This window comes from Convolutriloba macropyga, chromosome 11 (genome assembly GCF_964194025.1).
Source record: "Convolutriloba macropyga chromosome 11, txConMacr16.3, whole genome shotgun sequence".
NCBI lineage: Eukaryota > Metazoa > Xenacoelomorpha > Acoela > Convolutidae > Convolutriloba > Convolutriloba macropyga.
In genome coordinates, this window is record NC_134478.1 from 44,289,200 (window position 1) to 44,303,042 (window position 13,843).

The 13,843-nt window shown below is 35.2% G+C and overlaps 1 protein-coding gene across 10 annotated transcripts in view; it reads left to right on the top strand.

The window, feature by feature from the left end:
- The window catches only part of LOC142349443 (ras-specific guanine nucleotide-releasing factor 2-like), a 233,011-nt gene that overhangs the window by 105,128 nt on the left and 114,040 nt on the right, over positions 1–13,843 (top strand). For 8 of the 10 annotated variants that reach the window (XM_075400995.1, XM_075400997.1, XM_075401002.1 and 5 more), the window contains 3 exons: positions 5,997–6,144; positions 8,495–8,596; positions 12,426–12,452. In XM_075400995.1, coding sequence (XP_075257110.1) covers positions 5,997–6,144; positions 8,495–8,596; positions 12,426–12,452 — 277 coding nt within the window. Of the gene's footprint in view, positions 1–5,996; positions 6,145–8,494; positions 8,597–9,347; positions 9,366–12,425; positions 12,453–13,843 lie in introns of all 10 variants that reach the window. The other 2 variants (XM_075400998.1, XM_075401003.1) reach the window with 2 other exon arrangements.

The following is a 13,843-nucleotide window of genomic DNA, read 5'->3' on the forward strand; positions in this document are numbered from 1 at the left end:
ATATATGTTCATTTTAATCCTGTAGAACGGAATTTTGATAGCCCTTTCCAATCAAAAGTTAAAAGCGATATAAACAAAAAAAATCCAATTATGAAAATAGCGTCCCAGGCCCAATAAATTTCAGTTTCCTCAAAGTCAAAGAGTGATCGAAATGTTGATGATGGCAAACAGTAGTCTAGTTCATGGTGATATATACCCTTAGCCAGCGCTAAGGAGTAACATAAATATAACTATTTCTTGTCTTTCTTTCGGGCCGCATTCATCAGAGCAACCTTCTTTCTCTTTAAATCAATTCTTTTCGAACGACTAAGTTCATTTTGCCTTTGGGTCTCCGACGATTTGGAAGATGGAAGCTTTACACCACATTGAGAAGGCCTCAGATTTGCAATGAAGAGCTTAACACCATCCGAATCTTTATAACCCTTGATATCACCATGCCGACAACCATTTCTACGCGACTGGAGACTTTTCTTCAAGTCAATACTTCCGACAGCTTTGTTCTCCAGAATCTCGACTTCTCGAACAGTAAGAAAGCAAAACTACCGTGATAAATAAAGTTAGTTACTACAAATCCTCATTAACACCGCGGAATCATTTATGACGAAGCGTTTTTCGTGCAAAATCACCAGTTTTTTTTCAGGAAAAAAATGCTCCCTTTCAAAAACAGAATCAGTAATAGCACAAAACTCACCAAACGAATATGTAGCATTTGCAGAATCAATAGGCCTACATGGTCTCAAAATCCAACAGTAGGCCACCATATATAGTAACACCATAGTTTCACCTGGAGCTTGAATATGAAACTCCAGTTTACCGCAGTAAGTTCCGTAGTTCAATTGCCTCTTTAGGTCTCATACTGATTTTATGGTTCTCACTGCCTGCCTTCCCGCTTGCTCACTCGCTCAAACAATCCATACCTTTTCGACCAGGGCCCAAAGCGGTTCGACTTTATATTTTGGCCAAAAGACGTGAATTGTGGCGTCGCAAATCATTCATTTTGAGTTACCTCAAAGTACTCATCGTAGGCTCTACCTCCATAGAGCTCGTAATAACGTAACCTCTTATCGTGTATTTCCATTCTATTGATAAAGACGCTTTCAGGGAAATCGTCATCTTTTTTAATCTCGCCAGTGAAGTCCGCAAATGATTGTGATACCGCAGCATCTGTTGCCCAGAAAAACTTTGTTGTATGAAAGGGCTGGCGCATACTGAAAATACCAACATCTGGCATAAAGCAAGCATGGTTCGTTTTGACATTGCGAATTTCGCTGATCCTGTTGGCTTTATGTTTCAGAAAGTCTCCATCAATGCAGTCATTGATGAAATTCAGAGTATTATTCATTAGCTAACTGAAAACAAACGAGCATTGACTCAAATTTTCAGTGAGTTTTACCGATTACCGATTTAACCGCTTGATATACAAGGAAAGACAAGCGCTGTCTGAGGATCACTTTTATTTGCAATTTAACAATTAGGCCAACAAATATTCTACAGCAACTAGGAACCCAATCAACAACAACAAAATTTAAGATAAAAGGATCAACAATATCAAGACTCATGGTATCACTATAAATCAGAGGCAACAGAGTGCTCTGCGCAACATCTAAAAACAAAACTTACGTCGCTCATCAAACTACAGTAGTGACACTTGCTCATAAGTTTAGTGCCGCCTTCCCCTTGAGCACCTTTTGTATAGAAAAATACCAATGCCAACACCAGCGGCCAGGCAGAACACCAATGGCAGAAGTGTGCTCAGTAGCACATTTCAGACAACAACGCCACCATTGACATGCGACGACTCTCCACATACATCGTCCCAGTATGGACTAAAGGACACAGGCCTTCCATTCTCGAAATAGGTGGTCCCAAAATTGCAACACTGAGCAACAACGCTCTTCACAGCGGACAGAGAAACGTTTTTACACATTTTTCAACTGAAAAGAAAAACGTTTTTATAAGTAATATTTTCCTTTGCAGGTTTAGGGTAGATAAAACTTGAGTAATGCAGGACATACATAGTAAAACCAATAGCACCTTTTTAAATTATTTTCGACGCTTCCGACCCTTATAAGTTTAGAGTTCAAACAGAATGCCTTTTCTTTGACGCCAATTTATTTGTCCTCCCAAACAATCACTTCCTAATACTCCTTACTACTAGACCATAACAGATCTCTTCGCCAAATTGAAACCAGAAAACCAATAATATCTTTAGAACCCTCATTAATCTTTTCAGATCTATAAAAACCTAGTCAAAACAAAGACAGAAACATTTTCTTTGACGCCAAAATCGCCTTCGTCAAAGAAAAATTATAAACTTTGAACTCTATGGACAACCCATTTTGGCAATCAACAGCTTTGTTTTGAGAGATCAGACGCACAGAAATGGCGCCAGTACAGACATTCTCCAAGAGCTGGTGCGTCAAAATAGAGACAAACTCCTAAAGTCAAATTGAAAAAACCATCTATTAATCGTAAATAACCCCCAAAATGATTCTCAAAGCAAACAAACCCTCTTTAATTGAGGAGCCTAGGTATTGTTTCTCCACCAATTTTTTATTGATTCTCTAAACTACCCAGTAACACAAATGCATTACCCTCAAAATAGAGCCAACCGGTTGCGGACACCACTTACGCCAAACATCTGCGTATTCTTAACGCCCCCATCTGAAATCAGATTGTTCCTCAATGAAACGACTCAACTGTGAAGCCTTCTAACAAAAGAAAAGTAATCAAAATAAATCAACAAAGCGGGTTACTAAAACAAATAAATAATCAGAAAATCTCTTCTATTGGGATAGGTTACAAACAAACATCCTTTTCATTCCACTTCTGTTTGGCAAATTAGCTGGTTGCAAAATTCAGAAAAATTGAGAAATCCTTCAAAAGTTTCTGAGCTAAAAATAAATTCAATCGTTCGAAACAACAATGTTGATTCGAATTAATGGCAAACTTGCAAAGCTTAAATCTATATTTTATCCGGCTACAGGTATAAATATTATCCACGCAACGTTTAAATTCACCAATCTTTTGATTGTTTGTTGTAACAACGTTTGTTGTTAAGAATACATCACAGCTATTTCTTGTTCTTAAGTTTTCCTTTGAGCACCACTTTCCATCAAGTATTCATACATTCAACAACTTTAATGAGTATTGAACAAATTTAGAGTCTATTCAGCCTACAAAACAAATTAGCTTTGTTACCTGCTGTCTATTTGAGCAAGAAGTATCAATTGAAGCATTCATAGTAAACAGTTATAAAAAACACAAAAATAAAGTCCACACTCTTCCGCCTCCACCTTTTCGAATCACAATTAGTCGAGTTTGACTGGAAATCACCCATATTGAGAGAAGTCATTGATCAATGGCTTGAACATTATAGTCCCGATGAAGTTTTTGACATACCCCATCTCTAAGAATTAGATCACGTTACACAATTGACAACCTCGCTCTTCCTTCCCAACAGACGACGACAGTAAACTACAACAAAATTTAGCTATGTTTGGAAATTTGTTTTCTTTATCGCCGTATTCGCCGACAAAGTTTCCGCAGTTCCCAACCCAGGAGATAACCGCATTCTGCAATCAGGAATCGTATTCAATTTTCAACAAAAAGTCCTCGTAGCAGAAAAAATTTTCAACATCAAATTTGTCCTTCCATTTCCACCTTACAATACAACATTGTCAATATACTTGAACGAAATAGCTTAAAAAAACTCATTATTGAACGCTTTAAACTATTCCTAATCTTTCATTGCGCGTTTAACTTGAAGCATGATTATTGCAGTAATTTAATAAGCAGTAAAATTGTAAATTTAATTTTTTAAAAAAAATCTGCATTTGCTTACAAGACGAATGACGTAACGATTTCAACCAGGCGGCCAGTGTAATGGATTTCCATTGAACAATTTTGATTGGACTAAAAAGGAATGGAAAGCAAGGCAGATACATAAAGTAGAAAAGAACAGCACGAAAACAGGGGAAAAAGAAAACAAACACTACAAAAAAGAGAATAAGGAAAACATTAAATCAATTAGAAGTGATTCAATTTCATTCAAAAACAGTTGGTTTGATATTCAAATTTCAAATTTACTCTATCTCCAAAAAAACTAGTCTTGAAACCTTGTTTAGAGCTTTCACAAGTTAGGCAACGAACCCCCGTTTATTGCTGAGGTTAAACTCTAGTAGCCAGACCACTCCGCTTTTAATGACAAAGGTAACATAGAAACAAGAAAACGTTTCGTCAAGAGATTTATTTCACTTATCAAATACATTATTACCGCAGTTAAAATTAGCACAAGTAAAGCATTCAGATTTGGAGGATCAATCGTGGCTGGAGATATACTGCACAGCAAGTATACAGCATTTCTTTTTGAATTGTTTTTATCTTCAGATAGCCTTTACTGTTGAACTCAAATGGTTTTGACTTCTGTAAAATTGGATGCCTATTTTGAAAACCGCTCTTCCCGATAGTTATTCTCTCCCTGTTTTTTATCGCGTTTAGTATGTATTCTTTTTGGATACTTATGAGGATCAACTGTCAAACATTTTTTTCCAAGGAGTTTGAAGTCAACGAGTTCTAAGATACGAAGTGTTTGGAGCAGATTTTTTTTCCTTCTTGTAATTTTGTAACTGATTTCGAAAGCATTTGATCTGTTTTCTCTGGAAATTTAGGTTGATCAGTAAGGAATGTACATCACTGGAATTGTGAAGTAGATTACTCTTCACAAGGAATTTTTAGTTTCCTTTTAGCTTTGAACAACAGAAACTCCTCCTGAAATCCAATACAGACATTAAATGTTGTCAACTATTTGAATTCGAATTCAGGACTTGTGCTTTGTTTTTTAGTCCTAACAATTTTGCAGCTTCTTTGAGTTTGCGTAAAAAACTTTTGCTTGATTGTTTCGTTCATTCGTTGTTTTTAAAACTCATTTAAAAAAGATTGATCTGCAAATAGTTGGAAAAAGTTTGAACATTTTCTTGTCTGGCAATAATTTCTAGCCGCAATTGAAATTATAAAGATAAATACTACGAAATCAGTTTGCTTCAGTGCTCCTTAATGCTGCGTTTTTCAAAAGCTTTGGCTACAAAAGTGGATTTGTGGGGGACTTTCACTGAGCAACCTGAAATTGAAATTTTTACATCCGTATTTGGCAGTTTTGTTACATTAAAATAACTAAAATTCTCAGTCTGTTGGAAATTATAAACGATGACCTTTTTGATTAAATCAATAACAAGAAAGTTGGTATTTAGTTGTTTGATATTGGTATCATCTGAACACCTTAATATACCTTTTTTGAAAAATTTTAAAATAAAAATTGCACGCTTTTTAAGAGGTTTTTCGAAAGCTTGTTTTTTTCTTTTTCCCCCTGATTTTTGCTATTTTGTTAGAAAAAAGTTGCCATCTTAATAGAAACTAGCTAAAACAGAAAATTTGTTATAGCTAAGGCAAATATTTCTGCATTATCAAGTCGGATATAGTAATATAATGCATTTTATGCTTTCAAATGCGAATGTGCCACGCACAGAATCATGTGAGCCTGCATGTTAACTTTTTTTCTAACTGGTGCTAACAGGAACATTCTTAAAAAATCTTTAAAACAAAATTTTTAACAAGGAAACTCTAAAATTTCCTTAATCGTGGTGGTGGTGAGCGTGGTCATTGAGATGCATGGTGAAATCACAATGAATTTTGGTCATAGCCTCCAAATATTTTTTGATAACATTGAAGTGGCCTCAAACCACCAATATTTTTGCATGTGGATCAAGAAAGAGATTCCAAGAAAAATCTTTTCAACATGAAATATCAGGCTCATCAAGGTCTTCAGGATATTTCAAGGTCTTGAAATTTTTGTCAAGACTATTAGGAAGGAAAGAAGTTTCATGTGTGTTGTTTGATGAGTGACCCGAAACTCCATCATTTCAGCTAAGAAGCGCTACTACAATAAGCATAATCTTTCTTTTTACTATCTATTATATAAGATAGTTGTTTTCTTTTAGCTTCAACCTGGTCCGTATGCACAAGGAGGAACTAGAGAAGAAACACCAGCACTTGTTGCAGATTCTGGACACGGAGAGGGGTGCCAAGAACCAGTACATGATCCAAGTCGAGGAACAGGCCGACGAGATTGCCAAGCTACGTGCAGAGGTACCCCTGACCAGAGGAATTTTTTAATGTCTTTTTTAAACCATATTTGAATAGACCCATAATTATCTCATGGAAGTGATAGTAGATTGTATTTAAGTTTCAAATTGCTCTCGAACGAAGTTTGAAGCAATTATTGTAAACATGGTCTTTTTATCTTTTTAACAAGTTTTTGCTGGACTGTTTTGACTTCGAGTGACTTTTAACGCCCTTTACTTTTTTGTTTTGCGTGATCTAAGTTTCTCTCATTCATTTGTCAGCAGCTGAACTCAAGGAGCGGCAGTTCACCACTGAAAGTCAAATGAAAAAGAAGTATTTTTACTTTAAATTAGTGGTTATAGTGGTATATAATAACCTCTAGTGACGTCATTTAAAGCCCCTGTAGCGATTTTGGTTACTCCACCTAACTGAAGCAGGCTGCAATAGATTTGAGCTCCACTAGTCGTTTGCGAGTAATTCTTCCGACGTTATGTTTAATAGCCGCCGCCAGCCACTCAACGGCAATCATTTAGACGATCTCCTTTTTAAGACTCGAAGAGAAGATACGGTGATCTGTTTTTTTTTAATTGGTGACTTCTCTTTTCACAGGATGCAAAGTGAAATGCGGCAAAAGAAAACAAGTGTTCAAAATGCTGAATAAAAGTCAAAGTAGAGCGAAGTAGAGAGTGATTTCAGTTCATGAAGTATTCTAAGAGAGACTGGTCAAGGTTACATAGTGCAGTTTGTAATACATAATAAAAGGATACCCTTTTGTAATGTATTCATGTTTTTTGTTGTTTGCCTCTTTAACTGTTGGTTAGTGGGCCTCTGATAGGTATTGTCTCTGATAAGCATTATTGTGGGTCACCAATTGAGCAGAAAAAAAGAATTCTCTCAAATTTGTTGTTGGGCAGCATTTAGCGTTTTGTAGGGAATTTTGTAAACAAATTTTGTTGCTTCTTTTTTTGCTTCTGTTTTCTCCATTTGCACCGTTTTATAGATTTTTCATCGGATGTTTTTTATAGGTTTTTTATCTCTTTTCTAAAACTGGAGGTTGTTTATGGGAATGACAAAAAGTTGCATTTTTTTAACAAAAAATTTTCCGGGGCAGCAATTTTTGACGTTTTTGGTATCATGTTCTAACATATTTGATTTTTCTCATGTTTTTTACTGTTTTTTCCAAAATAAGTAGTAGGCTGGGGCCAAAGTTGATATTAACCTCGAGTCGGTTTCGGAGTCTGCCGGCTATTTTTTAATTCGCTTAACCTTTTTTCGTTTTACGTAAGTCACCACGTCTGACTTCCGACTTACCTCACTCTGTTTCAACTGAATCGAATTCAAAATAACTGAATTGAATTCAAAATTATTTCAGCAGCTTTACTAAAATACGTTCAAGGTCAGAAGGCGAATTGAAGATATCGACAAAAAACGGTATAAACCAGTAAAGCCAAATCTGGGCACCAATAATTATTGTTTAAAGACTTATTGCATTAAGTTATCAAAGTTTCTTAGAGTATGCTGCTAATCGGTATTAGTGTTAAGCTTATTGTCTTCCAATATAGAAGCTGAGCTTGACAAATTTTATTGAATCTAATTAAACTGCAAACCAAATTAGCTTTTAACACTTCTTGACACCTAAAAGAGTACTAGGCTGTCATCGACTTTGTTTCGTGCGTTAAGTTATGAAAGTTCCTTGGTGTATACTGCCAACAGGCGTTTGTATTGAGCCTATTTTTATCCAATTTAACAGGAAAATTGACCATATTTATCTAATCTATTGAAACTGCAGAAAAAGTTTGAACGCTTTTTTAACAATTAAAAAATTGTAGGCTGTCGTCAATTTTCCTCTATTTTTCTAGCAGTTTCAATCCCAAAGGCGGTCAGTGAGGTTAACGGTGGCTACTTTTTGGCAATGTGCCGGCTATGTTTTCTCTAGTATCAAAGTTGTCAGAAGGAAAATTAGTGATCAAGTAAATAATAGAATTAGGTAAGCTCTTGTTAGGCCTTTTTCTAGAATCTCAGCCGTTCTATTGAGGTTATCAGGAACAGATAGTCATGCCTGTAGAAATTCTCAGTAATTGCTTTTGATCCAATGGAAGACTTTGGATGGCATATCTTTGGATGGCATAATGTGATTTTTAGCTGTTTCAGTGGTTTTCAGCCTGTTCTGAATTTAAGGCCAAAGATTTCATAAAAATTTAAATTAGGGCCAATGATAGGAGCATCGAATAACGTAAGGATTCTTATGGAAAATTACCAATGAAGAATTATATTAATTAATTAATATTAAGAATAGTGATTCATGAAATAGATGAGAAGCGGGAGAGCCACCTGTGCGGGATCTGTTTTACCGCTAGTGTTATTATTGTTTCAGCTGTTACTTGTGAAGCAGCAATTGCAGAAGATGAAAGTGAATCTGTCCAAGAGTGGAATTTTGACAGAAGAGGAGACGGAGGAGCTGCGCAAGATCAAAAAGGTACTCAATTTCTATTTCTTCCCTCGCTATTATATCTCAAGACTGTTGAATTTCTTTGTGGGATGCCGGGTATTTGTTCCAATGAGTATGCGTTGAGCACATTGGAGTTCAGCCGCCTGCTTGGCGCTGTAAAACTGGATAAATGAAAACAATGAGCTTCTTTTGATTCGTGTCGTGCTAGAATAAACGTTAGTTTGACGTCACAATATTTTTTATCGTATTTCACTTGATATCAAAAAGATCTTGGAGAAATAATATCAAGTTTTGGGAAAGTTTTGCTGACAGTCGATTGTAATGAAAATTTGAACCCGACTGGCGGAGAGTTTTTCGTGGTGTTATTAGTCGTCGAACGTACCCCACACAGATCAATTGCGGCATTTAGTGGAGTCAGAATGATGGGTAAGAAAGAAATTCTGAGGTCCATTGTGGTCAACGGTACTTCATTTGGTGTTTATGTTTTTGTTGTTTGCGGCGGCTATTTACCACTTTTACCCAATAAGGCTTTCGCAGGTTTCAATCACGATTTGAGTTTTTCTGATCATTTCGTTGTAGGTGAAGATTTAAATTAGATCTGAAGTACTGCGTATCTTTTTCGAAACTCATGAAAACATCGTATGAAATGATTCTTGCTTTTTAAAATATTGTTAAAAAATATTAAAAATTTTGCTTAGCTATATTTGGTGATGCCTAAGTTAATGTGATCATAGAAGATAGTTGAACGCTTCTGAAGTAACTTGCAAGTTATGACTAGAATGATTCGTATGCAGTTGTAAGTATAAAGAGGGGGAACATACTATCATGAAATACAGTACTGTTAACACGGCTACCCATTTCCAACAAAAGTCACCTCTCTCATTTTATTAGCTTTTCCTCTCTATTTTGATCACACAACTGATTCAAACACTTCTGTTCATTGATCGGCCCCTGCGTAGTATCTAAACTGTAATCAGTTGCAAAAGTGACGCGTTTACACGTAACAAGTGGAAACAGCTATCATGCTACAAAAGTCATAACTCGTAACGGACACCCAATAAATTTAATTTTAACTCAAAGTTCATAAAAGCACGTAATAAATATAATTTTTTGAAATTTAATTTATCTTAACTCTTAACAGTAAAATCCTTGTCCAGGATTTTAAAAAAACGGAGCGGAACATTAGACTTAATGTTTAATATGTCCAAAGAGATAGTAGAATTTTCCAGCTATGTCAAAAGTTTTGGTTAAGAAATTCTATTACCATGTGAATTATAATTTAACAAACTCTCAAATTGAAACTGATAATATACTATGATTTTTTCAAGATATTTTGTAATTTCGTTGAAAATCAGATGTCACTTTTCAGCACCTTGCTTTCGGTCAACAATTGAGAAACTTCTGATTAAGTGCTCCCAAACGAAGTTTGTAGCAATTATATTAGTCCTGTTGGTCTTTTTATGCGACTTTTCGCTTGACGAATTTTTGGTCTGACTCATTTACTTTTTGTCCTCAAAATATGAATAAACTGGTAGCGCCCAGAGGGCACTAAGTTCTCTTAGAGCCTTTCAGCTCACTAGTCTCCACGAATGCGATTCACAGAAACTGTTTTGGAGACTTATACTTATGGTGTGAGGGGCGGCTCTTAGAGATTGACCCTAAGTTTAGATGGGCCTTGAATATTTTTTGAGCCTTGAAATATGAATAAACTGGTAGCGCCCAGAGGGCACTAAGTTCTCTTAGAGCCTTTCAGCTCACTAGTCTCCACAAATGCGATTCACAGAAACTGTTTTGGAGACTTATACTTATGGTGTGAGGGGCGGCTCTTAGAGATTGACCCTAAGTTTAGATGGGCCTTGAATATTTTTTTATAAAAAACTAGTAAGTCTAAGAGAACAGTGAAAACATTTAATCATGTTGGGCTTTATAATTTATCACGATTTTGAGGATTAAAAGCAAATCAGTGGGGAAGAAACTGCAAATAAGACTAAAATTGTATAAGAATAAGAAAAACAGGTTGCAAATAGTTTCTGCAATTGAAATTGAAAAACAGATGTCGTTACAGAATGCAGAAAACGCTTACCGAAATTTAACAAGCTTTAAATTAATTAAAAGCATTTGTACTCTTAGAAGAAACTACTTTGAAAATCAATAAAAAATAATAAAGGGCACCTGATACTGTGCACAGAATGTTCCCGTATTCGTATATACACACATTGCATTATATCTGACTGCATTGAGAAGAGCAATGGAACAGTTTTTCATTCAAAAAATTTGTTTAAACTTATTGTTGAGACGAGATTTTTAACCTTCAATAAAAACTAAAATTAAAACTACATCTTGGCTTTTAGAAACGGTTCAGAGTTTTTTTAAATAGCTGAATCCGTTCTTATGTAAGTGTTGCATTGTAAGTATCTTTCGTTTTTGATTTTGTAAGTTTGAAAAGTGGGACAGATTCAAATCTGATTTGGTTTGAAAGATGGAAAACGCATAATTACTTAACAACAGAAACTATCTAAAAAAGGTCTAAATTAAAAGAACCGAAATATGAAACCTAAATTTAAAATGTTTTAAAAAAGCAAGAAATATACAAAAGAATTCGAATGAAATAGACAGTTTTTCCCTGATGTATTTCTAGAGTTGAAAACTAACTAAAAATAATCAAAATTGCCGCAAAGTGTTGAAAATTTGTCGATAATAGCCGAAATGTATTGAAAATGGGTCAAAAATGTGGATTTATTATATATCTTTTTCAAAATGACGATTAGTTGGTTATTTTTTTTTGTAGTAAAATTAAAGAGGCAAGGCGCTTTTAATTGATATCAATTATGTTGGTCTGGGATGCGCTCAAAAAAGTCAATAAATTGTCTGAAGAAAAATTGAGGCTGGCATAAAGTTATCCTTTATTCAGTTATTGTGAGAACAGTAAAAAGTAATGCACTTCCTTCTAGTAAACTTCATGTAAACGTCAATTTTAGATTGAGTTCCAAATTTTAATTCAGCGGCATTGATTTTGTTTTGAACGCTAATTTGTTTTAGTTTGATTATCTTTTTTTTTGACGAAATTGCAAATATTGGACAAAAAATTACTATACATTCGGTCAGTTTTCCGGGTTTTTTTGCTGCCCAGAGTCACAAAATTTGAAGTCTTCAGCAGCTCTCAGGTGGATTAGTGTCATTGTTTTGTTTTAGAACATTTAAAAAAAATCATACGGAATGATATGAATAGAAACCATTAACTGTGCTATAAAAAATTTTGGTCAATCGATTCGATTTTTAGAGCTTTTCTGGCAAAATGTATAAGCAGGCTACACTTGAGTTAACAGAAGAGTTCCTGGCCCGCATTAAATTATTATTCTATAAATCAACTTAGAGGGTTGTATTTTACATTCCTCGCTTTGTTGATATCTAGATTTAACGGTAGTTCTTGTTACGAGTTGTCACCTTTGGTTGTCATCTGTTTCTGGAGATTTCGTAGTTTCTACGCGTCTATGCTCCAAAAGTTTTTCAAAATGTTTTACGATAGAAAGTGAAGCAAAAGTCTAAAGTAATTTGTATTGAACCCTTGAAGTGTCACAGTGATTACATTTTGAAACTTTTGAATACCCCCCCCCCCCCCCCGTCGAGTCAGTTGTCCAAGACCATACTCTCTGATCACAAACAGCAACACACGTAGACAAGAGGTGTCGATTTATGAACTGATGTGGCTTGATAAATCAATCAATCAATCGCTCAATGAATGTGAAAGCGAATCAGAGTCAAACTGGAATCATTTGATGTGTGTTGATGATGATAATGTTATGTTGTTTTGTGCTGCTACTTCTGTTGTGACAAACGTGTTCCCTTTCCTTTTCAGCAACTTTCTGCTAAAAGTCTGGCCAAAGTGAGTATTTGTATGGGATGATTTATGATCAATTTATCAATCAATATCGATATGATTTAGTCAATCCACAGAACACCGTTAACTTGCTGTGCTGCTGCCCTCAATAAATTCCGTATTGTTTTTGCCTTGTTCAATCGGAGAAACGAACGTGAATATTATTGGTGTTTTCTACTTCTACTGAACTGATGTTGTTAGTTTAATATCACCGACAATCCACAGACCAAACTGAATCATATAGTTTTCGATACCTAGTTAGTAGTAAATAACAATATTAGGTAATAGCCACAGTAGCTAATAACTCCAATTAAAATAGACATTCATCGCCTTGAAAATAGTTAAAAACGGTTCTCCTATACTTCATCGTAGTTATTTGACTAGAAATAATAATCATAGTTAGGTCTTGTAGATGTCACCGTATAAAGGTCACCCTGGAGAAAGGCTCATATCATGCTACAAATGATAAGAAAGTGTACAATTGTCTGAACTAGAAAAAGGCCATTCCTCCATAATCATGACGGTCGTCATAACGATGTAACTAGAAATGTTTATTAGTGAAAATTAAAATAGACATGATTATTAAAGTGTTGCTTTGGTAGTATTGCTGGTTAGTTATGTATTCACCACCATAGTTTGATAGTCGACCAGTTGTAATCAAAGAATTGTCGTGTTAGTGTGAGAGATTCAGTCCCGTAACTGCTTAGAACTGATTCGATCCCAAAATGTCCGAGGTCCTTCGAGTTAAAATGTACATATCCGAATTTTTAATGATTATATTGTACAGGCGGGTGTGTGTTTAAGTTCCTAGATGATCCTTTCCTTGTTAAAGTGTGCAGTCTGGTTTAAACTTTAATTATCGTGAAAAGAGTCCACCGAGTATCTATGCCACAAAATGGCCGATAAGCAATCTTTTCGGCACACACAGAATGCTTATACGGGCCAGGTGTATTTGAGACGGGTTCTCTGTTTAATGTTTAATTTTTCATTGGATTGAAACGAGGTTGGTGGGACGGCTAGATAAGTTTTGAAAGCTGTAGTCTAATATACTTAATTTGCAATTTCGTGTTTTGGACCAACCATATGTTAAAATATTGTTCTGAGAAAATCTGCGGCAATTAGAGTTCAAAGCCCACGTCCAATGTGCCCTCTGCTCTGAGCCCGAGTTGTTCAGCAATTTTCAGACTTATATTCCATCTTTTTAGACCCCAATTTTGATAAGGCATTTGAAGACAAAATTTTGAAAAGTTTGCTTAACTATGATTTTAAAAAAGCAAGAAAAATACAATATTACGGCTGTTTGTTGTGTTGAATTGAAGCTCCATACAAATAAATGAAGCTCCATTGAAATAAGTATGCAATTCGTTTGCAGGGCAGTTCAGGGTCAATTTTTCTTG